The sequence below is a fragment of the Cryptococcus neoformans genome, chromosome 6, assembly GCF_000149385.1.
Source record: "Cryptococcus neoformans var. neoformans B-3501A chromosome 6, whole genome shotgun sequence".
Classification (NCBI taxonomy): Eukaryota; Fungi; Basidiomycota; class Tremellomycetes; order Tremellales; family Cryptococcaceae; genus Cryptococcus; species Cryptococcus deneoformans.
Genome location: NC_009182.1, coordinates 1,381,408 through 1,405,173, shown reverse-complemented (window position 1 = coordinate 1,405,173; position 23,766 = coordinate 1,381,408). Strand labels below are relative to the sequence as shown.

Here is a 23,766-nt window from a genome sequence, read left to right as displayed (position 1 = left end):
ATCCAACAAAACATTTCACGCACCGCCACTGAAAAACGAATGGCCTGATGGGAACGATTAGGACAAGGAATAAGAACAGAATCGCAAGAGGGAGCATAGGTGGCATTGAAACGTTGTACGGCTGGTGCAGTATGCTTGGAAAAGCGAATGTACGGCCATTAGGCTGATATATAGTGTCAGCAGATGTGAAAAAGGGCGTATAGGTCGAAAGCACATACATCCCCAAGGTCCCACATATGGCCCAGCAATTTGCTTTATAATTCGAATCCTCTTGAATGTGAGGGTACATCGCGTCCTCGACAATCGCGCATTGATTGACCATTTGGTCGACGGTCCCTCAAAGCTCACTCCCCTTCTTTCTCCTTCCTGCTCCAGAACCCTGCTCCATCATCCTTGTGATCCAGCATAGTGTCTGACACTCCAAGACCTCGTGAGCGCAGATATGAGAGGGACGAGATAATGGTAGGCGACCGGAGGCGAATAGATGAGAAGCCAAGCTGCCATATGGGGCCAGCAAATGAGAGGAGAACCTGCAAGATGATTGTCCTTACATCCGGGATCTCACGCATCATCCCGCACATTTTCCTACACCTTCCTTTCCCCCGGATGTAGGTATGCAAAAAGAGGTCCGTAATTGGCGAAGAGTAGCAAGTGAATGGAAGCTAGATTGTCACAATGTCGGCGGGTATGACGAATGCGCAAAGCCCAAAAGCACTTACAGCCAATGTCCCTAGCATGCATTTGAACGCTTATCATACATTTGAACCTTTCTCGAGAGATTGTGAAGAAGAACAAGTCCCAGGTGACGAAGGATAAGATTGAATTATAACTACATTTAACAGTATCAGCAGGTGTCACAAGTATGCGGACGTCAATGATACGCACATACAAAAACTTATGGGTGCATGCACGGCATCCCATGCTTGAGAATGTGCAGATTATACGTCGCATTTAGGCCAACAACCAGAGGGCAAAAGGTATACATAGAGACCTGGAGGAGCAATCATTATTAGCAAAGACGGCCTCATCAAACGAATCATACTTGCGCTGTGGCTTTTCCGATATGCATCCATCCTGTCTTTGTATAGTGTCGATAGTTATGATTTAAGGAGATGTTGGCAGTGTAGATTTGGCCGCTTGCTGTTGTTGTACCAATATATGATATGAGCCGATGGAGAATAAAGATGAGAAACACGAAAGCTGCCAATCCAAGAAGCACCATGGCAGGCCCAGCCGTGTCCAGTCGAGAAATCGAGATGGTGCGCGAACAAGTACTTACGTAAGTATGGTTATTTGTAAGGGGAGGAGCGAGGAGGTGACCGGCGGTGATGTGACTCGCCACCGGTCCAACACGTTGCGCGGAACGAATTTACGATCGATACGTAACTCAACTTCTTGTTTTTCCTTCCCGCCTTCGCTTCCCAGTCCTCATCGTCTTCTCTGTCCATTCAACCCCCAATATTACCATCTTTGCTCCGCCCTCTGCTTCCGCAATGACCTTTCCGGACACAAATGAGGGAGATTGGGCGTCGAGACGAGCTGCGGCACTAGCCCAATTTACCTCAGACTCGCGCCTGACTTCATTATCCCCCACCTCTGCTTCCGACTCACCTTTATCTTCGTTCCCCTCATCACATCAAACACTCCCCCAACATTCAAAATTCCCTCGTGACGATCCCATTGCATACGGCGGCCACTCTAAAAACAAAGACCGACCATATCCTCTCTCTCTCATCCCCTTCGACCTCAGCGAACCTTATGAGGTCTCCGAATACCTTACTATCCGCTCCTACGATAAGGCGTGCCAAGTCGACTACCTGGGCCAACCCTGGGCCAATGAGTACAGGGACGGGATGATCGGTGACGAGCAGACGTTCGACGACAGAATTTTTCGTCGCTATCTTGATCGCTTCATTCAAGAGAACTGCAACTACATGGCGATGGCTACAGAGTTCTCACATCAAGCAAATTTGAAAACGGTCTTCTACGACAGATATGACAAAGAGTGGGCCAAGCTAGATCTGGTGGATATGTACAGACGGCGGACGGGGAAAATTCTGGGAGCCGTGAGTCATGGCTTGTGCAAAAGGTGACACAATGCTTATTACGCATTCAACATAGCCCTCTCAATCGCAAGGCACCTCCAAATCAAAAAAGGATGTTGCCACTACTCCGGACGCCTCTCTCATCGGCAGCGTCAACGATCCTAGCTCTCCATCGGGCCGGAAACGGATGCTTTACGCAGTCATCGAACTGAAGTGGATGAACTTAGCGGCTCTACTTACCGGCGAGGCTAAAAGTCAAACCGACGAGAAAGCTCTTAGTTACCTCTGCCAGGAAGGCGTGTTTCAAACCATGTGGTATGTCATCTTGGGCTACGCCATTTCACGCTGCATCTTCGGCCTCTCCATAGTCAACGAATATTTCTATAGAATTGTGTATCTCTATCAAGACTCGGCCTCAGACAGTCCCGTGCTTGCCCTGGAGGCAAGCAAAGAGTTCTTGGAGAACGCCGGGCAACATTTTGGATATCCGCGGGATGGTTACTCAGTCGAAGAACTTGCAGAGCTGCAAGACTTTTGGTCGTCGCCTCCCAATTGTCTGATCAGCGACCGTGCCAACGCCACTTTGAATAAAGAGGCAAGGTATCACCTCGATGCGACCATCCTCTTGTTCCTCGCTCATGCAGCGGCACTTCCGACGCAACGCTTCCTCAACGACCTGCCCCTCCCTTTTGCTCATCATGTTCCTGTTGATGCGACCGCTCATTCAGCCACCGACATGAGATTGAAAGGATTAGAAGTTGGGCGCAGGCGACACAGTCTTCGTTCGACCAAGAGGAACAAGCGCACATTGGCGGATTTGTATGATGAAGAGAAAGGTGAAGAGGACAAACCAGGGGACCAAGAGGACAAGTCAGGGGACCGCAAGCCACCTGGGAAGGATAATCGCAACAATGATCCTAGGAACGATGGTTCACAAGGGGGAAACTCTGGCTCCGGAGGCGATAACTCTCGTGGCGGAGGCTCTGGTCCTGGGGGCGATAACTTACATGACGGAGGCTCTGGTTCTGGCCGAGGACATGAAGGCTCCGACTCTCGAGATGTCGGCGGATATGAAGGTTCTGAGTCTAGGGATGACGGCAGAGGCCCTGTTCAAGATGGCGCCGGAGGCCCCTCTACTCATCTCGCTGAGGCTGCCGACATTCGAACGCCTACGACACGACAAGAGTTCTTGAGAGGCCTCCAGAAGCTATCCACTCCTGGAAATATGTTAGACATGAAATCATCCATTATTGCCTCCCTCATCTCCAATCCGCGTGAGCACCTTGTAATCTTATGTTACAGACTGAAGTTACGCTTACGAATTTATTGTAGATACCAGTACTTCTGTGGCTCCCTCCTCTCCCGGGGTTAACTCCACCACGTCGTCGGAGGATGTTCATTTCCCGGATCTGTCATTGGACTCCAATGGCAGAACTCTCGTCCATTGTGATTTGTCCACCGATCCCCTCCCAAAAGTTCACAAGTCCACCCCTCTTGATCTCGATCTCGAGGACATCGACCCGGAAACGGGGGAGCTTACGTTGGCGGCCTATAGGGACCGCCTCGCAATGCTGGGGGTACGGGTGAAGTTTGTAACAAGGGAGGAGATGGACGTCTTGCTGGCGCGGGGATGAAGGGACAGCTTCGGCTGTTGAGTGGGTGGACGGAGAGGAGGGGATAGCGGTTTCTGTTGTATATATTGGTTTTTGTTGTATATATTCGTTTCTGTTGTATATATGGTTTCCGTTGTACATATTGGAAGTTGAGATAGACGTCATCTTGTAGAGATGTTACTTGTATGTCGTACAATCATATGTCCAAGACGACTCCAAGAGTAGAGTATGATTACAAAGATGTCTAATGGCAAGCAGGTCAACCCACAGGAGCAGTCGCCGCTGCCGTATTCGCCACGATAGATACTGAATTCTGTGGGTACAGAGACAAACGGAAGAGTCAGAGAAGGCGTGTTCCAAATTGTGGTCTCGCATGGATATGGCCTCACATCAGAGCTTAATCAAATGTATAGCAGCAGTCATGCATATCGCCTCCATGCTACGCTACGTACTACTATAGAAAGACAGCGGCGACAAGTAGTCAAGGTGATACTTAACTTGTTATTGTTTTTGCCCAACCACATTATTATTTCGTAGGTATCTTCCTTTCTTCGTTTATCTTCTTCTTGTCTCTGCACGTCTTGCTTGCCTCATTGTAAATGGTGATTAGGCGCAGGAGAAGGTAGAAAAAAAATGGATTCAAGTTACAAGTAGTCAGACTTGTTTCTGAGACACGTTACAAGCCATTCTTTGTTAATCGATTTATCAAGCCGAAGCAATCAATGATTTGAAAGCTGGAAGTCACAACATATACACAGCCTAGATGAAGGGCAGTAAACATTGATGTCTGCATATTCGTTTTCGCCCTCTACTTTTGATCTATCTCACAAGGACCTTCGTCACTTGTCACTTGCCGCTTCCCACTCTATTGCCCAGCAGTCCCCACCAACTTGGCAGTCTTGGTCGGCCCTTCCTTCCTCACCTTATCAACCCACCCCTGCACCACCCTGCTCTCCTCCCATGGCATCCTCTCACTCTCAATCTTCCCATCCCTAATACACCTCGCAACCTCATCTGCTTCGTATGACATCCCATTGTTCCCATCATGGACAGGGTGGTGATGAGTGGTGGAAGAGGTGATGGTACCGGCGAAGCGGGAGGGACGAGGGTGGATGTAGAATGTCTTAGGTTCGTTAGGGGGATCTATACGTAGGAAGAAAGGGGGAGAGGGAAGGAAAAGTTAGCGCGAGAGAAGAGGGAGAGGAATGAGGGGACGTACAGGCAATAACCAAATCCCCTTCCTCGCACTGCAAGACCGCGGTCGAATCCTTCTGACCCGCATTATCCAAATCCGTCATCAGCATTCCCTGGCAAAGCCCCTTCCATTCCACCAACCACCTAGAGTTGATGTCCACCCCAGTGCGAGGGTAAATAGTTTGATGGGCGAAGAGCACCTTGGGGTCTTTATCGGTGTTGAGAGGGTGGCGGTGGACGAGAAGCATGGCCCAGACAGATGGGTAGGCGGACGAGTCGAGGAGCGAGCCACCGCCAAGAGCTGGGTTGGCCATCCGGCCAGAGTCAGCTGAAATGTCATCAAGTCAATAATGGTTAATAATGGTTATGGGTTGTTAGGTAGGGACAAGGGAACGTACCGTCCAAGTTCCAATCCATGGAGAAATCCGCAGAAAAACGTTTGGGTTTACCGAGAATACCCGACTTGATGACTTCTTCAACGGCGTAAGTGATGGGCTGGAACCGCGTCCACACAGCTCTGCGTCGTTGCTCATCAGCAAACATGCTTACGGAGGAAAAAGAAAAAGGGCAAGAACAAAGAGAGAAGACAGTTGACTCACTCCATGAAGAAAAGGTTCTTCTCCTTTGCAATCATGAACAACTCGTCCAACTCTTCGACTTCGAGACAAGCAGGCTTCTCGAGGAGGACATGTTTACCAGCCAGTAGAGCGTCTTTCGCGTTACGATGGTGGAGGACGTGGGGAGTGCCTACGTAGATGGCTGTTACATCCTACTTGTGAGAGAAAGTACGTCAATACGCCTCATCGCATCATTAAGATGAGCCCAGACTACGTACAGGATCGTTGTACACTTCCTCGTAAGTACCTCTCGGCTTGACACCGTCAAGAACGCCATTCTTCACTCCCCAAGCCCATGATTTCCCCTCGGAGCTTTCCTTGAGCTTGTCAATGAATGCTTGAGCGGATTGAACGGAGCGGGAGCCGACAGCAGTAATTTTGTGGTTGACATCCTTAGTATTACGGGAGGCCGGGTCCACGAGAAGGTCGTGAGCGAAGACAGTGGAGATGACTCCGGTGGAAATGATACCCCAATTGACAGTGAAAGGTGCCATTGTGCGTGCTGTGCGTAGCTAGGATAAATGTATGAGAATAAGATGTCGAAAGGGAAGTGTATGAAAAATAATTTAAATGGGAAGTCTCCATTCGCTCGTTCGACGGAAGGTTATCAATAATCCATCACCTGGCCTCGGTGACTTTACTTCGGCTCCGCCGGAAGCCGGAACTGGCCCGGATTGAAACTTACGTAACTCTTTATCGTTATCAGATCGGAGATGATAGCAGTATTGCATGAGACGGATCCGCCGACTCGAAGTCCATTTCGACGGAGATCATTCTTTTTTGCTCCCCATCTCATCCGGCTTCACACCTATTGTTCTTTCGGAACTCAACACGGCTTCCGCACTTCACACAACAAATATAGATACATAAACCCCATCTCTCATCATGGCTTCCTCGCGTATCCATCCTTACACATATCCACTATTACGACAGTCCCTGCCGCCGCCGCTACCATCCAGAGGGTACCCCGAGTCCCCGACACCCAATTTGCTTCCTTCATTTGATTCCGTCTAAATTATTAAACAATCAGGAGGCCCAATCACTTTTTCAAATAACACATGTATCGAACTGCTTCATCAGCAGATCATGTCACCACGCGCTTTTACCACTGTTCGCTTCGAATCCAATTCTCGTTTTTGTTAGTTCCGCTCAATATATGGATATGATGAAAACGTCTATATCCCATTTCACAAACCGATCCCTGTACATATATTGGTATATAAATGCTCCTAAGATGCATAATATCGAACGTTACCGGTGCCTAAGCATGATTGTCTCAAACAAACGCACTAGGGCCGATTCATTTATTCCGTAGAATCAATACCAAGAAGTCGATATTCTGTTATCTATTATCATCGGGGGTAGTGGAGTGGAAGCACTGGATCCTTCCACCAACAGAAAATTCGGGTATTCCGTACAGCTCGCTTCCAGATGTTGGCGAGAAGACAGCTGAACTTATGGCAGAAATTGAGCGAATAGTAAGAGTGGAGATAGAGAGCGGAAGTATTTTGTATAGTACCTCGTAGGGTATATACATCAAGCTAATAAAGTAAACGCGCCCCTGACACAACCCCATAACCCTTAAAACATTGTAAATACAAACCAAATGCAACTTCTTAACTAGGTCTTTTCTACTCATCGTCCTCTACTCCAATTTCCGTTGTTGCAAACTTACGAGCCGGCGTGTGACGCTTGAACAGAAGGTCGATCTCGCGGTAGGATCGACCCTTCATCTCAGGCAGGCAAAAGAACGCGACGACGAAGCAAAATAATCCAGTCGCACCCCACACATAGCCACACTTCCCGCCAACTGCGCGACTTGTCAGTATCGTTTAAGAACGGTTGAAGGAAATATCACTTACGATTTCCGCCAGTGGGATTAAGCATGTACGAAGCGACTGATCTGCATCAGCCGGCTGTGCAGGTAATCAGTGTAGAAGACTCACGGAAAATGCAAGGTATCTCAACGATGTAATATGTAGCTCGCCCGATTCCTGTTGTGAGGGGTCGGAGCCGGATAGCCGACGTTTCTCCAATGACGACCCACGAGACGGGCGCTGCGGCGAAGGTGAACAAAACAGAGATGATGAGGCCTAAGCTCGCCTGGGCATACGAAGCCGCAGTTGAAGTGCCGCACGAGGCGGCAACCCCCAGGGCAATAAGCAGGGCGGTATTGACACCTGTGCCCCATAGGTAGAGGGTACGTCGGCCAAAATAAGTTGTAAGAAACCATGAAGCCATAACGAAGACCATCTGCAAGGCCGAGGTGATAAGGCCCAAAGCAAACGCAAGGTTGGTCTTGATGCCGGCCTCTACTCTGAGTTAGCACAAGAGTTCCCCTTGGTGTAGCCATAACGTACGCTCAAAGAAGTAAACGGCCTGGTTAGCGATAAGGTTGCCGGCAAGATTCTGTGCTCCATAGATACCGCACACAATGAGGGTACGTCGGAGGTCTGTCTTTCTGAACAATTCTATGTAACCGGGCGCAGAGGTGGACGTCTCCAAGTCGATAACACGTCGCATCATAGCCACAACCTCACCCGCGTTGAGCCTCGATTTGCGTCCTAGACGTTCTACCGAGCGTGCCGCTTGGTCGAGACGTCCCTTTCGGACAAGCCACCAAGGTGACTCGGGCGCAAGAAACATGAGGATAGCGAGTGGGGTGGGGAACATCCATTGAAGCGCGAGTGGTATTCTGCTTCCATCAGCTGATGGCATACTTAAATCATAGATGACGACGATACATACTTGTAGGCAGCAGTGTCGGGCCTGGTGTTGTACCTGTAAGTGACAGCACCGACGACGATACTGCCGATTGCCCAGAACATTTGCAGGACCTGTGTAGCAGGGGCACGCAAGCGCATGGGGACAATCTCGCTGCAATATGCAGGGGCATTGGCGATGAAAATGCCCCATGGTATGCCTTCAAGGAGCTGACCAGTGAAGAAGAGTGGGAGCGAGTTGGCAAAGAATGAAACAAAGATGGTCGCGTTCATGAGCATGAGGCCAACCAAAGTCGCCCAACGGTATCCAATACGGCTAGTGAGGGGACCTGCAAGGAAAACGCCAATGAGCGCACCAAGCTGCCCGGACATCTGAAGCGCCGACTGCCACTTAGTCGCTATGACATAACCGCCAGTCGCTTCGTCAAATATACCGAACCGGTCTCTGAAGGCGGGAAGGGCCACGAAGTTTCCAATGAGGAATACATCGTAGGATTCCATAATCTACATGAATCAGCTGATCGTACCTCAGAGGGCAAAGTAGGACAGCTTACAATGGTGAAAGACATAACAAAGGCCCAGAAGCAAGCCATAGGATACGCCTTGACGGCCTCCAATACCGTCATAGAGTGTTCGGCATTCTCCGCCTCCACCGCATCCGCCTTGAACTGGATCATGTCCGCCTTGATTTCGTCGTCCGCCTGTTCGACATGAATCGTCTCGTCATGGTAGGACTTGGCCTCGATTTGCGGGGCGATGTCAGAATTCATCTGACTCATATTGGTTGTGATTCCCGTCGAAAAAATAGGTGTGGGGACAACAGAACTATAGAGTTGATCGGGGGGTAAACGAGAAGCCCAGTGTGGGGGACAAGGCAGATATATAAAAATGGGGAGGGAAAAACGGGCGCTCTCAAAAAAACACTCGTAAACAATCATATCGGCTAATCATGAGACCGTTAACCGCTTGAAACTGGCCAGACGGTGCGGTGACCCACTGCGGGGTTCATGTGGGGCAGCGACAGCCGGCGGCACAGAGATAAAACCAGGTTCGGGAGGATGATACACCATTTAACGGTTGAGACATTTTAGTGTGCAACCGCCGGTGGTCACGGCTTGAATAGACGCCGAATCGCCCAGAGTGGTAGTTTGGGCTATATGGTAATCATCCTAACATTCTATATATAAAGATGAACCATGTGATGCATGAAAGGAATGCGAGGTGTATGTACAAGGTTTATGCATAAAAAGATTTATAGTTATCCACACCCTCCACAAGTCTCTAATCAGCCCGCCGATCGTGCCGATTGGCGCATACTTATTTATATCCGCTCAAATCATGGCAACATGTATATACCGAGACGAACCATCCTTTGCATGCAATGCGGGTGTGCAAGAAGTATCCTCCAAGCCCGCATATCAGCATCCAAGAAGAAGTGATGTCGCACAATGAGCTCATCGGATCGTCTTCATACCAGGTGCCACGTGCCACTTCATCGTAGTCTTCATACTGTTTCAAAATGGGAACATTTCCAACCCCTATCGATTAATGGTCATAGATGCATGGTTGCGGTAACTACGACAAAGCTGAAAAACTGCGAGAATGTTCATGACACAATGGGGCAAAAACATCGATATCTCAACAATGACTCCGGCAAAACATTTGGATGAAATCAAGTCCAACACATATATACTGTAGTAGATAGAGTCGCATCGTAGGTTACTATCACTGTGTGGCGAACTCCCCTCGTATATTAACCCCTTTACAACTTTCCTCTCAGTCTCTTCTCTTTGCTGGCACCTCCCGAACGCCTCTTCTCCTCGTCCTATCTCTCGTTGTTGCCCTCCCTCTCTCTCATCAACTCCTCCAAAACTATTTCCCTGTCTTCCTCTCGTCTCCCTCTACCTCCTCTCACCCTCGCATCTTCCTCTCCTTACACAATTTGCCGTTAGGCTCAGATGATACAGCGCAATGGCAGCATACTTGCGATGAATAATATTGATCTTCTCGAGCGATCTCGGGGAATTGCCGGTCAAGCTAGCAACCAATCTTAGGGTCTGCTTTTGTGGGACAGGATTAACAGTAGAGATAGAAGGAGTGGGTGTGGCGGAAGTAAAACATATTGGGACTGAGTGGGCAGGGCAAGCGAGGTAGGTGAATGAGGTTTCTAGAGATGTGAATCACGGTATCAGTAGCGGCATACTTGCAAATAAGAGCCCGCAGCATGAACATACCTCCCTACAGTATGGATCCTTCCCTCTTGGCCTTCACATCACTCCCGTCAAATAAAATCTCTGTTTCCTCAAAAACGTTTTCCTAAGTGGCTAACTTATGCCTGTGCTTTCGCCTTTCGCCTGCAACTGTAGTCTTTTTCCCCATCCCGAACTGAATCACATTCTCCACCGCCGTCTAAAAATCATTCTTGATGGTGCCTGCCCATATTCATGTATAGTTTTTACCGAACTCCGATGGTAATACAATTTTCTTATGTTGGGTGTCCGACATCTTTGAGACCTCAATGGCCCTGATGATTCGAATGCGACTCATCGTCATGGGTCCTGGAGCACAACAAGGATATATTTTTCATCTGGGATCGGTATCAGCATAAATCAAGACTTGGTTGCAGAGAAAAAAATAAAATAGAATTAAAATTAAAACAAAATAAACCCGTGGTAAGGTGCTGTGAAGAGGCTGCTGAAGCTCAGGCGTACCCGGTGTGATGATCAACTCATGTTTCGTAGTTCGTATCCTCATGAACCTCAACTCGTCCTATCGAATCATTAGCAAAAATCATCTTTGCGATGCTGAGTTGTGAAAGAGACAAGATGTAAGCAGAATGCCTACATTCTCTGCGTCATTACATGCCGTCAAAGCGTCCGCCACACCCTTCACGATACTCTCAACAGCGGCAGCATATCTCTTTCCACCTTCGCCGTCGAAAATGTGTCCAGTGGTCTTAATGATAGCATTATCGGTGCGGGAGACAATTATAGTACCTATAACACTCGGGTGAGATGTGAGCTGCTCCATGTTTGGGTTTTTAGCGTATGGGGTATAGAACAAGGTATAGGATGACGAACAAACGAACGAAGCTGGAGTTAAACATCGAGCCAAACAACTTTTAACTATTTTATTATTTATTCATCATCAGTGGTACGGCGGTTGAGGCCGATCGGGGAAAACGGGATTACCGAAGTGTGGCACTTTTTACACCTCCCATTATTTCTGCGAACCCTTCGAAACCAATATTGCTATACCTATCACAAAAAACAAAAATACAGCCTTCGTATCCAAAATGAGCGTGCGTAGACTCGTATAACGTTTCAGCACTACGGAAATGCAATGACATACTGACCCCCACATGCAGCTTTCACGAACTTTCCTCCGTCAACTCCGGCCCGCCTCTTCTTCTCGAGTCGTCCTCCGATCCTTCTCCAGCTCCCGATCCACTTTCTCCGAGACCCCTGCTGGCGACGCCCCAGTTAACCCAAAGATTGCCCCCATAGTTGACAGCATCTCTTCTCTGAGCTTATTGGAGGTTTCAGAACTTGTTACTGCCCTTAAGGTGCGCCCATTTCCTTCTCGAATCGCCCATTTTGGCCGTTAGTCTCATCGCATTACCATAGACGAAACTCAACATTACTGAAATTTCCCTCCCTGCTGCCTCTTCCCCCGCCTCCGCTGCTGCTTCCTCGACATCGTCCGAAGCCCCTGTTGAAGAGAAGCCCAAGGAGAAGACAATTTTCACCGTCAAGCTCGAGAAATTCGATGCGGCCGCTAAGGCGAAGATCATCAGGGAGGTCAAGGCTCTCATGCCTAATATGAACTTGGTTGAGGTGAGTTAGAGGCTACGAGCCCAAACGAACAATACTGGAGAGCGAATGAAGAGGAAATGAGAGTGAGCGGAGTGTATCGGAGAAAATGACAACCAGGGACAGCTAAGGAGAGTAGAAGAGAAAGAATGAGTGGGAGTGTAACAGGAAGAGGCAGAATAAGAGACCAAAAGAAGAGTGCCGGCGAAAAGCCATGGGATGAAGGAGCGAATGAGGCAAGGTCGTATCTAACGCGTCGAAAGCCGTCAATTCGGCACGTTGAGACGCTGTGGGCATATATTGCCCACGGTCCTTCTCTTGTGTTTACCTCACCCCCCTGCGTCTTTCTCCTTCATGTTAATCCACGGATGTGGAATACTTCGAGAGAGCGCATGCTTGCATTTTTAGGATCGGTGGTCTTGCGAGAGATCCACATCTTCTTGTTCTCTTTCTTTCCCTGCCTTCTGTCATATGTTGGTCCGTCGCTAACCATTATCTCTTTTTTCTCTCTACACGCGGCGACATTCGACTACTACACGGCTCGTATATCATTCACTTCTTATCGTACTCAACGCCCCGCTCTTGATCCATAACAACCCTCCGCATCCTACTTAACCGCTGTTACCGAAAACAGGCTAAGAAGTTCGTCGAATCCGTTCCCCAAACCCTTAAAGAAAACATTCCCAAAGAAGACGCCGAAAAGCTTCAAAAGACTCTGCAAGATTTGGGTGCCACCGTCTCTCTGATCTAATTTCCTTCATCTGCCAATATCGACAAACCATTGACATGTTAAAATGGCTGGTTAAAAAGGTGCAAAGGGAGGGACGGTATAAAGGCGTTTATGCATGGTATTTGACTTGAATTGGGATTTAGGCCAGGATTTATTGGGTTGCTGGGAAGAATGGATGTGATAACCGCAGGAAGGATTCGGATGGAGAAACGACGATAGGCGAAAAGGCAAGAAAATCGATAAAGACAAGAAAGCGATATACAGGACTGATTCACTAGAAGACCAATACATAAGACGTGGATCCTACGACTGAATTCAACAATTCAGGCTTGGAATAGAAATCTCAATAAGGACATTATTTGAGTAGGACAGGAAAGAGAGACAGAAAAGAAAGCGGCACTGAGCGTGAGGACACATTGAAAATCGATGGATGGAAGCGACATTGAGGCGCAGGCAATGACCAAGAAACACAACGACGACAATGAAGGCGAAGATCAAGTTTAAGATATGCGAACTAAATCGCAAAATTGAAACTAAATTAGATCCATACCATGGGGCTGAAGCATTGATAATAAGCGAGGGCAAGCGACGGCCAGAACTTCAGAAGTCGATATTTGGCATTCATTCGGCTGGGCTCAGAGGATCAGGAGAAGGAAGCATGTACCATGGGTTTGTGTCTTGAGTATGTAAATCAGTCGCCACTTGTGGATGGTAAAGAGAAAGAAAAAATGTTCCCAAAGTAAGCTTCGAAAGCTGCCTGGTGAATGAATGTATACTTATTTCAACTCCCAGTCGGGAATATTGACGTACAGCTCTTATCAGAAGTCGATCTGAAGTTTGAAACTCGAAATCTCGAATCGCGAGTCAAAGTTAGAGCCAATTGGGAAATTGCTGAGTCAGTACTGTTAGGGAAAGATTGAGACCTTCTATGTTGTCACGAGCCTGCACATAGTAGAAGAGATAAGAGATCATAGGAGGGAGTTATGTAAAAGAGAAAGGCAAGATTGTTTCAGATAAGAAGGTCCCAGCTAGACATCCAGCTGGACCTCCGAGAAAAGAACTGGACTTCCAGCTGGACCTCCGATAGAAGAACTGGACTTCCAGCTGGACACCTCGAAGGATATAAATAGATTTCTGTAGAAGTATATAAAGGGGAGCTCTGTCCTCGATCTTGATCTTCTTCCCCTCGAAGATCAATATTTCATAAGTTACTTTGCGAAAGGTCCTCGAGTGTCACGAGCCTGCACAAAGAAGAAGAGATAAGATATCATAGGAGGGAGTTACGTAATAGGAAGGCAAGATCCGATTCAGATAAGAAGGTCCAGCTGGACCTCCAGTTGGACCTCCGAGAAAAGAACTGGACTCCGAGAAAAGAGCTGGACGTCCAGCGAAGGATATAAATAGATTTCTGTAGAAGTATATAAAGGGGAGCTCTGTCCTCGATCTTGATCTTCTTCCCCTCGAAGATCAATATTTCATAAGTTACTTTGCGAAAGGTCCTCGAGCTCCCTTAAAAAAATTCTGTGCTCACTCTCATCTTACCTTGCACCACCTTCGACATAAACTTACTCCACTAGTATATAAGCTTGCCTGATCTTCCCAAGCGAATATACCTCCGCCCTATACCATACGCCAACAGACAAGTGTCAAGAGGTATATCTTACATATCTCATCGCTTAGTTAAACTACGGCTTTCCATCTCGTCTCCAAGGCTGGACCTTGTTGGGGACGAGTCGTAACATACGTAGACTCAGGCCCGAGGTCGGTGCAGGATGTATATTTAACCGAGACATGAAAAAGAAGTGTCAAGGGAGAGGTTGAAGGAAAGAAGAACCTTCTCCTTCAGTAGGGCCGCACTCAAAAGTCAAAAAGAGCCAAAGACGTGAGAACAAGCAAGCAACTCATGTAGAAACATCTCTTTACCTTCTAATTCTAATTCTAATTCTAATTTTAATTCTAATTCTAAAACATGCATGAAATAAGACAACTCAGCGATTCTTTAAACAACCAAACCAACAAATCTAGCTCATATCGAAAGATCATAGTACGCACATAGCCTTTCTCTGAGTTTCGATCTTCCAAACCTTCCTTGTCCAACAAATATACCGATGAATGAAGATGAACCAACATTTCCCTCTTAAAAGCTTGCATCCCGTTCCCCTTGAATGGTACACATAGCCATTTCTTCTAGCTTCTAGATGACCCGGTTGATCGCCCCTTTCCCATCGAGATAACTTGCCATGATGTCGACAGCTTTGATACATCCGTCAAGAGTGACGCTGTCTGTACTTCCACCCCTATTTCAATCGTGACTATGTTAACTTCCCCATTTTCGCGCTGAAGGGAGCGAATAGAAGAGAGAAGATGAAACACGGACAATGAAAGAGAGCGAGCGGGGTTGGGAGAAAACAAAGGCCGAGACTTACAAGTGAGGCAAAAGTACAACATTGTCCAAATCCCTCAATCCGCCCAGACTTTCTCCATAAGCTGGCTCCTTCTCAAACACATCCAACCCTGCTCCTCCAATTTTCCTCTCCTTCAATGCCTCTTCCAATGCGCGCTCATCTATGATTCCACCTCTGGCAGTATTGATCACAACCGCGGTAGATTTCATCCACCCCAGTTCTTCTCGGCCAATCATATATCTCGTATTCGCGTTGAGAGGACAATGCAGGGAGAGGACGTCACATTGTTCAAGTAAAGATCGGAGACTAGGCATGCGAGTGTGAGAGATAGTAACCGGGTATCGAGTATCTTCCACAGTCCATCTGAGTTCTGGGGAAGAAGGCGAATGGATAAGCACCTCACATCCAAACGCACGAAGCAGCTTTGCAAGCTCATATGCTATATCTCCCATCCCCACCAACCCCACCTTTTTTCCTCCGAGACCTGGTGCGAGCGCTTCTATACTTGGTACCCGCTCACCGCCTCTAATCCTTTTGTCCACCTCGACAACGCGGCGTAAAACGGTAAGCATGAGAGCGATGGCGAGCTCAGCGACAGCGAAGGCATTACTACCTGGGATATTGGTGACTGCGATACCGCGGGAAAGACAAGTGGGTAGAGGGACGTTGTCGACGCCGGTACCATTACGAGAGATGATACGCAGATTGGGAGCGGCAAGAACCATTTCCGCAGTGACATCGCCCGTTCGGAGTACTAAAGCAATCAGTTCAATTCGGGACACTGACAGACACTTAGACTTACAAATACCGTCAATCTGCTTCATAAGATCATCTACTTTCCCATCCTTCGGGCGCAACACCTTTTTGAATTTGGTCTCAGCATAGATCTCTGCTTTGGGGTGGAATGGGGTATGCAGATAGACGGTGGCTTCAAGAGAAGGGGTGAAGGGCTCTGCCGGAGGAATACGGAGGTGTGATGTTGACATTGTTTGGGTAAGTTGTATTTGACAAGGAGCAACTTCAAAATTTTGCGAGCTTTCTGATAAGGAAGAAAGATCCTCGGAGAGAGGGAACACGCACGGAGAGATGAGACAACGAAGGAGTAAAAGTATCTGTCATCGACGGGGACCTCGGGATCTCGGACGCCATCTTCTCGGTGTAAAAATCAAAAAATAAATCTTTATCGACGTTAAATAACCGATATACGGCTTTGTAAATAAATAAGGACGCCACTGACTATAAAATTATGAAGCGGGCAAGGCCTTGGGTCAATGAAATAACCTTTACATTTACTTGATTAAACTATAGCGTACATACAGATTGGCAATAAGAAGAATCCCTCAGACATTACCGAAAAAATGTTATGGCAAACATGAAAACCAATGGCAAAAAAAAGGTTTCTCCAGCAGGGAGTTGAACCCTGGTCTACCGCGAACCGAACCAAGAAACTTGAGGCCTGAGAAGCGGTTATACTAACCGTTATACTACTGAAGAATTGCCTAAGCTTAAATTTACCTTCAAAATAAAATTGTTATAAAGCAGTTAAGCAATTAGCTCCGTCGTTAGTCCTGGTTGAATGTTGCAGCGTCAAGAGTAGATTTATTTTTATTGGCAGCTAACTAAATAAGAAGGTGAAAAACAGGCTAAATTAGCTAAGGTCAATCTTAGATTCTTAGCTACGTGTTCTGGATATATTTACTCGTTGCTCCATGCTCACGGTAAATCGCCGCTCGGTTGTAATTTACCTCCGCTCCGCGAATTGAATTGAATTCTCATTTCAACCCAACTTTCGTTCGTTCCTTGTATACAAATCTCCAAAAAACCTATAGTTATAAAATGCCCGACGTTGTACTACCTCTCGTGCAGACTCCCCCCTTTGTTATCATTGCTCTCGCCGCTTTACAGGGTATTCCCGTCACCTGGGATGCTCAGTCTGGAGAACAGGGTCAGACTACTTACGGTGATATTGTTGGTGCCGAAAACGTTCGAGCTGAGCTCGAAAAGGGTGTCGACGGCAAGGAGGTAAGCAAGAAAAGAGTTCATAACCCATTGAAGTAATAATGCTGAAATAATTCAAGATCCCTCTCCCTCCTCTCCCTACCCTTTTGACCTCGACCAGCTCTTTCCAAGACGTCTCCGCGGTCCTGGACGCTTTCGATGACTACCTCGCCTATCGTACCTACTTTGCCGGCCCCAAGTTTGGTTTCGGCGATGCTACCATTTGGGGCACCATTCGAGGCAACAACTCTGCCATTGGTTCCATCAAGAAGCCCGGACGACCCCATTTGCAGCGATGGTTCAACCACGTTGAGACTCTCGATGTGCCCAAGGCTGCGCTCGAGTCTCACAGACAGGCCAAGAGCGAGATGGAGAAGGGCAAGAAGACCAAGAGATTGGAAAGTATTGATGTTGTTTTGCCTAACGCTATCAAGGGCAAGGTTGTCGTTAGGTTCGGTACATATGCTCTCTTGGTCTTATCTGCCGCTCGATACTGATGATTATTGTGTAGCCCCTGAGCCTTCAGGATACTTGCACATTGGTCACCTCAAGGCTGCTATCCTTAACAGATACCTGGCAGACCAGTACCAGGGCAAGTTCATCCTCCGTTTCGATGACACCAACCCTCTCAAGGAGGAGGTACGTCCACCTCTCACTTGTGTATTTGTTTGAATTGTGATGCTGACCATTAAGTTTCTTTTGATTATATAGGGTGAGTTCGAAGAGGCTATCCAGGAAGACCTCAAAATGATTGAAATCTCCTTCGACAAGATAGTTCACACTTCCGACCACTTCGACAAAATCCAGGCCTACGCTGAGCAACTCATCAAGCAAGGCGACGCTTTCATGGACGACACTGAGGGCGAAACCGTCAAGGAGCAGCGTCGAGCGATGATCCCTTCTAAAAACCGAGACCTCTCTATTGAAGAGAACTTGGTTAAGTTCAAGGAGATGTGTGAGGGTACGGAGGAAGGCAAGAGGTGGAGTTTGAGAGCTAAGATTGATTATCAACACAAGAACGGTACTTTGCGTGACCCTGTCATCTACCGATATGTTGAGGGCTCGCACCATGTTACTGGGTGCGTTGAATTCCCTCTCCCGCACCACGCACACGCTAATCACACCTATGTTCAGTACCAAGTACAAGTCTTACCCCATGTACGATCTCGCCTGTCCTATCATCGACCACCTCGATGGCGTCACTCACGCTCTCCGCGCCAATGAGTACTGGGCCCGTCATGAGCAATACCAATGGTTCCTTAAGACTCTTGGTTTCGCCAATATTGAGATCTTTGACTTCAGCAGGGTCGACTTTGTTTACACTGTTTTGAGCAAGAGGAAATTGAAGTATCTTGTCGAGAAGAATGTTGTCAAAGGCTGGGATGACCCCCGATTCCCTACCGTCCGAGGTGGGCATTTCTTTCCGTCTTATGTGTTGTCATCTATTTAAGGGTCTGAGGTGATGCTAATCTACTCCTTTCGTTGTTTAGGTATACGATCCCGCGGTATGACGGTTCAAGGTCTCAAGAACTATATTCTCGGTCAGGGTGCTTCTCAGCAAGCCGTTCAGCTTGAGTGGGATGGTATCTGGACTGTTAACAAGAAGGTTATAGACCCCGTTGCCCCTCGATACTGGGCCATTGCGGAGGACAGGATGTACGTATCTTTCTTCAAACTGCAGGCCGGGAGAGAAGGGTAAGGCACTAATCCGTACATCTAGGGTCAGTGTCAATGTTATTGGCCGTGAGACTGAAGAGCCTGAGGTTGTCAGCAGGCCCTTACACAAGAAGAACCCTGAGGTTGGAGAGAAGAAGTTGGTTTTTGCTAGCAAGTTGATCATGGAGCAGGAGGACGCCAAGACCTTTGGTGAGAATGAAGAGGTGTGTGCTTTCTCACGCCCCTCTGTGTCCAAGCCATACAGCTCACGACGTAACTTCCTTTTCTTAATAGATCACGGCCATGGACTGGGGAAATGCTTTCGTTACTTCCAAGATTACCACCCCTTCCGGCGACGTTTCTTCTCTCACTATCACACTTCACCTCGCCGGAGACTTCAAGAAGACTTCTAAGAAAGTCACCTGGCTCGCTGCGCCGACTGATGCCAACCCTCTTATCCCCGTTGTCCTCATTGAATACGATTACCTCATCACCAAGAAGAAGCTCGAAGAGGACGACTCCCTCCCTGAGGTCCTCAACCCGAAGACCGAGTACCGCACCTACGCGCTTGCTTCTAAGGAAGTTGAAGGCCTTAAAAAGTGGGATATCATACAGTTCGAGAGGAAGGGATTCTACATCTGCCAGGGTACTAGAGATAACCAGGGCAGGATGGAGTTTGGTTTCATCCCTGATGGACGGGCTGCGACTGTGGCGTTGAAAGCCGAGCCCGCAAAGGAAAAAACTAAGGTCCCCGGAACTGCGAAGGGGTCATGGGGTAAGCCCGGGCCCAAGGCTGTCTCCACCGCTGCTGCTGCTCCTTGAGTAGTTGAGGAATAGAGGTAGAGTAGGAAGGTACATCAGCGAAGTCGGGCGACATTCAGGGGAGAATTATTCGAAAATCCTTTACATCTGTCATGCATGAACTTGTTCATTTATTTGTTCCCTCCTCTTTCTTTGTATCTTCTAAAAAAAAGTATCCCCTACGTTCGATATTAGGCCGGTCCCTGCTAAGGTGCAGGTTTAGATATGTAATCCTCTTCATATCCTTATTCTCCCAGGGGCAGTCTTCATCTTCTGCCGTTTATGTTCGATATCAGTTCAAGAACCAGTGAGCCGAAAGGCAGACGTAAAATTCAGCCCACGCGACCACAACTTCTGATGCTTTTTTTTGCCTACCATCGTAAACTTGGCCACCTGCTGTTGTCGAGAATGTCAGGACTGTTCGATCCAACGGCGAATCCGGCTTCGACACCTAGTCAACATTACCTACCACCTTGAGGCTTTCAGGTGACAGGGGCTTATGGCAAGAACTTGCCTATCGACATTGAGCGTTTGAATATGTTCGAAGTGAAGCCCCTTTGCCACTCTTCGATGTTTTGAAGAGGGCGGTTTTTCCGAATGTCACATAAGTAGCTTGGGCCAGCTGTGAATTTACTCTTATCACGTTAGATGGTTTGCGAAATTACATCGCCCAAACGAAATCGTGAAAGTGCATGGCTAACAATTCTAAACAGATGCGAATACATTAATGGCCATGACCTTGTTGTATTTATACTTGTACTTCACGCTTCTCTACACTTAATCGTACATCTCGTTACGCGTCTGGAAATCGCAGAACATTAACTACAGTCCAGACATCGAGAAGTGAAGGGATACGCACAGTAGGAGTTGCCGGCTTGAGCATAATTCATCGCTGACAGTTCATCTTCCGAGAATTTATCTTGGTATTTCTCGTGAGTCCGCTTGAAAGACTAGAATAAAACGTCAGTGTATGCAGAAAAGTAAGAGTAAACTGAGAGACTGACGGCTACACAGGATCGGATAGTTGTAGAGATAGGAGCAGGATCTGAAACTCGAGGAGCCAATACGTCGGCGAGAAGTTTAGCTGTGAGAAAGGCATTAGGATTTAGCAAGCTTGGCATATTATCAGTCGAAACTCACGGATGAATTTGGGGACAGTGTAAGGGAAGGCTTCGACGAGAGCAGTTGCGCCCAGGACGGCCCCATGCAGTTGGATAAGTGTCTCTTGATATTCAGGATTGACTTGGCCCGGGGCACCGCGTCGCTTGGGGAGAGTGATTGATTGGATCTCGCGGGCGAAACGATCCTATGGTTGCGATATCAATGATTTTTGGCACGCAAAACAGGCAATGGAACCCTTACCTTCAAGATAACAACCATCGCTCTTTGAGAGCAACGCAAGAAGCCGCTTAATGTGCTATGTGCAACATGAGTAACACGTCCTCGACATAATCATCGCGAGAGAGGACTCACGAGCATGCCATCTCTCGAACTTCTTGGTTGGGATCCCTTAAGCAAGCCGACACAACATCCAAACACTGAGCCTTACAGGGCTCTGACAGCAATGACAGGTTCCTAAAGTAAACCAAACTTAAAACAGGCATAACCTTGATTCTCGTTCTCCAGGACTATGGGCGTTTCACGTTAGTTGCCAGCTTTTATACATGAAGGCGAAAAGACTCACAGAAGATTCTTGCAGAATGTTGATCAACGCTGACATAAGAGGATCAATAAGGTCGAGAGCGGGCGTGATGGACGTGATCATCGCAAGGAGTCGACCGCAGTTTCGCTGTAGGTCAATATTGTCGTTGAGTTCACGAAGCTCGAAGATCTGGGGACTAGACAGCATATGTTAGCCTCCAAAGATCCGGCGTTTTAGTATGGCTCACAGATAGGGAATGATGTAGGGGAAAGCAGATACAGCGTGAACGTCTGACAGCTCAACCGTAAGCCACAAGATCGCTACGTCATTTTATCAGTGTGTCATTCGCCCGCGGATGCATTTAATCGTACCTGTAGTCGCAGAAGTGTCGTGATCGGACAAAACAGCCTTCGGTCCATGTGGTCTAAGCTCTTTCAATACCGGCAGCGACCCCATAATTTTCTCGAGTTGGGGTTGGAAGAAACTGCTTCGAATGTGCATGATATCCTTATTATCCTTGGGATCATGTAGAATATCAGAGACGAGGGCGGCAGCGGAAGGATATGAAGGATAGAACTATGTATAACGTTAGAGTATGTGGCGAAAAGGAGAATAAAGGGCGCTTACCTTGAGCTGATCGATAGCATTGAGCACTGACGCGATGAGGCCTCGGACTTCAGCATAAGGACAGGTTACTTCCCGGAAGTAAACTTCGACAAAGTCATCCGCCCAAGCGTTAAAACGCCATTGGAGACACCGGATGACCGATCGCGCAAGCTGAACACTCCTCGTCACTGGAATGCACAAGTCAGTATTGTTTACTTCAAAGTTCATGCGGTACTTACGATCAAATGCAGAAGCTCCTTGGAAGTTTGCACTCAGAGCAGTGTTGATACAGAAATCGACAAGTGGTTTGAACCTTCTAGGGTCCTGATCGCATAATACGTATTCAATTGAAGTATCCCAGCACCTAACGAAAGTTAGCTTTTGCGCAATAGATATCGATAATTGAGTAGCTTGTACTTACTTAATAGTATCATGTCTGATATTCCCATGCAATTCTGGTAACCTCGGGGTAAACCAGTCCCAAAGACTCTTTCTATCTTTCCCGGACCACTCCATCGACCCCCTAAGGACACCAGCTAGGAACTCCCACATTGCCCGTGTCTTGTGTCGGTCGTAAACTTTTGTGGACTCCATTTCAGCAAGGTACCCTTCGACGACCGGTCTAATGGAGTGGAAGATGGAGGGACCGTAAAGCTGGGAAAGGGCGAGTATGAAGTCAATGTGGGTGGCTGACGGGTAATTGCGTTCGTTTTCTTGAGCCCAGAGGCTTGCAAGCTGGGCGATCATCAGCATGTCTACATGCAAGGTCGGAAATAGACTTACGCGCTCCCACCAAACTTCCCCACTGATGAACTTCCCGATTAGCTCTTTGCCCGGTAAGCTCGCCTCTTCGATTGGAAATAACGGCTCGTCCCAGCCCGTAAACCTAGATACCTCCAGCGTATTGCCCCAAGCCAGCCACCCAGACTGCTGCCTGTCTTGAAGAACAACTTTTGATTCGTCGTCCGGGGTTTCGCGGAACGATGTGAGGTAGCGCTGTGTGAATTCGGGAGACGTATCCTCAAGTGGTATCTCCTTCGAGTATTCGTCGATAGGCTCCTCGAGGAAGAGGAGTTCTTCTGAACCTTGACAGAGAGATCGAAGAGTCATGGAAAAAAGAAGACGAGTGGTGCCGCTATCTGTGTATTAGTTATCCGTCGAATACTGAAGACACAAATGTAGGACAACTTACACAATACCGTAATCACGAATTCTAGGGAGAGGATTCTGCACATTCCCCATGAAAAAATCGGCCAACCTTAGATCCATCGGCCGATCCCTCCTCATCACGGCCAACAGGAACCTCGCCGCACTCAATACGTATCGCCAGTTCAGGCTTGGACTCTTCGCAATAGCCAAAACCTTGTCTACGAAGACATCCCACTGCGTCTCTTGCTGCTGCAAGCGCTCAACAGTACCTTGATGAACAATTTCCACCAGTGCCGGGTCAGGCTGACATGAGATAACAGAAGCCAGCTCGTCCGCAGCTTCCTGGATGCGTTCGAGACGAACATTCATGTCGAAAGCATGAGGTTCCCTAATACGAGCGATAAGCTCATCAGTGGCTTTGCTCACTAAAGCTTGCACGGAAGCCTTGTTCTCATGGTGTGCGTTCAAAAGACACTCGGTAAGCTCCAAGAGCTGCCTCCAGTCCTTCCCGATTCTCGTGATACCGATGTGATTGTATCTCAGGACATAAAGCGCACCCTTCATAATGTCAGGATCTGTCCCGGGCCGTAGCGCTTGGAATAGCGTGGGAAAACACAAGACCCATACACCCCTATACAGCTTCGCGATCGTATCAAGAGCGTTCTGCGCCGATTTCCTTACGCGTACGAAAGGAGATACACAGAAATTGAGCATGCTGATGATCAATTTGTCGTCTAGTTCGGAACGTTTTCGATAATACGCCAGCGTTGTCATT

General features: G+C 47.8%; 8 protein-coding genes across 8 annotated transcripts in view; 3 read left to right on the top strand and 5 right to left on the bottom strand.

The window, feature by feature from the left end:
• Positions 1-1,493: 1,493 nt before the first annotated feature.
• Positions 1,494-3,679, top strand: CNBF4700 (hypothetical protein; the record flags this gene model as incomplete). Its single annotated transcript, XM_769489.1, has 3 exons — positions 1,494-2,066; positions 2,122-3,319; positions 3,378-3,679. The coding sequence occupies 3 exons, from the start codon at positions 1,494-1,496 to the stop codon at positions 3,677-3,679; spliced, it is 2,073 nt and encodes a 690-aa protein (XP_774582.1).
• Positions 3,680-4,523: 844 nt separating this feature from the next.
• Positions 4,524-5,963, bottom strand: CNBF4690 (hypothetical protein; the record flags this gene model as incomplete). Its single annotated transcript, XM_769488.1, has 5 exons — positions 4,524-4,801; positions 4,878-5,180; positions 5,251-5,369; positions 5,452-5,621; positions 5,688-5,963. The coding sequence occupies 5 exons, from the start codon at positions 5,961-5,963 to the stop codon at positions 4,524-4,526; spliced, it is 1,146 nt and encodes a 381-aa protein (XP_774581.1).
• Positions 5,964-7,100: 1,137 nt separating this feature from the next.
• On the bottom strand, positions 7,101-8,971 carry CNBF4680 (hypothetical protein; the record flags this gene model as incomplete). The annotated part of the gene is made up of 6 exons (XM_769487.1): positions 7,101-7,279; positions 7,332-7,367; positions 7,416-7,781; positions 7,830-8,164; positions 8,218-8,696; positions 8,747-8,971. 6 exons carry the CDS (start codon positions 8,969-8,971, stop codon positions 7,101-7,103), a joined length of 1,620 nt encoding a protein of 539 aa, XP_774580.1.
• Positions 8,972-10,741: 1,770 nt separating this feature from the next.
• On the bottom strand, positions 10,742-11,222 carry CNBF4670 (hypothetical protein; the record flags this gene model as incomplete). The annotated part of the gene is made up of 3 exons (XM_769486.1): positions 10,742-10,779; positions 10,904-10,961; positions 11,037-11,222. The coding sequence occupies 3 exons, from the start codon at positions 11,220-11,222 to the stop codon at positions 10,742-10,744; spliced, it is 282 nt and encodes a 93-aa protein (XP_774579.1).
• A 265-nt stretch (positions 11,223-11,487) lies between these two features.
• Positions 11,488-12,037, top strand: CNBF4660 (hypothetical protein; the record flags this gene model as incomplete). The annotated part of the gene is made up of 3 exons (XM_769485.1): positions 11,488-11,493; positions 11,560-11,757; positions 11,819-12,037. The coding sequence occupies 3 exons, from the start codon at positions 11,488-11,490 to the stop codon at positions 12,035-12,037; spliced, it is 423 nt and encodes a 140-aa protein (XP_774578.1).
• A 2,891-nt stretch (positions 12,038-14,928) lies between these two features.
• Positions 14,929-16,125, bottom strand: CNBF4650 (hypothetical protein; the record flags this gene model as incomplete). The annotated part of the gene is made up of 3 exons (XM_769484.1): positions 14,929-15,031; positions 15,161-15,893; positions 15,942-16,125. The coding sequence occupies 3 exons, from the start codon at positions 16,123-16,125 to the stop codon at positions 14,929-14,931; spliced, it is 1,020 nt and encodes a 339-aa protein (XP_774577.1).
• An 850-nt stretch (positions 16,126-16,975) lies between these two features.
• Positions 16,976-19,615, top strand: CNBF4640 (hypothetical protein; the record flags this gene model as incomplete). The annotated part of the gene is made up of 8 exons (XM_769483.1): positions 16,976-17,161; positions 17,218-17,593; positions 17,649-17,776; positions 17,849-18,216; positions 18,272-18,546; positions 18,628-18,793; positions 18,858-19,017; positions 19,088-19,615. 8 exons carry the CDS (start codon positions 16,976-16,978, stop codon positions 19,613-19,615), a joined length of 2,187 nt encoding a protein of 728 aa, XP_774576.1.
• Positions 19,616-20,387: 772 nt separating this feature from the next.
• CNBF4630 (hypothetical protein) overlaps positions 20,388-23,766 on the bottom strand; it is a gene marked incomplete at both ends in the record, with an annotated part of 7,367 nt that continues 3,988 nt past the window's right edge. The window contains 14 exons of the mRNA XM_769482.1: positions 20,388-20,395; positions 20,454-20,544; positions 20,599-20,678; positions 20,735-20,900; positions 20,957-21,011; positions 21,068-21,222; positions 21,279-21,432; positions 21,484-21,556; positions 21,608-21,812; positions 21,864-22,030; positions 22,082-22,206; positions 22,264-22,577; positions 22,626-22,977; positions 23,035-23,766. The exon at positions 23,035-23,766 is cut by the window's right edge and continues 375 nt beyond it. Coding sequence (XP_774575.1) covers positions 20,388-20,395; positions 20,454-20,544; positions 20,599-20,678; positions 20,735-20,900; positions 20,957-21,011; positions 21,068-21,222; positions 21,279-21,432; positions 21,484-21,556; positions 21,608-21,812; positions 21,864-22,030; positions 22,082-22,206; positions 22,264-22,577; positions 22,626-22,977; positions 23,035-23,766 — 2,677 coding nt within the window. The remainder of the gene's footprint in view (positions 20,396-20,453; positions 20,545-20,598; positions 20,679-20,734; positions 20,901-20,956; positions 21,012-21,067; positions 21,223-21,278; positions 21,433-21,483; positions 21,557-21,607; positions 21,813-21,863; positions 22,031-22,081; positions 22,207-22,263; positions 22,578-22,625; positions 22,978-23,034) is intronic.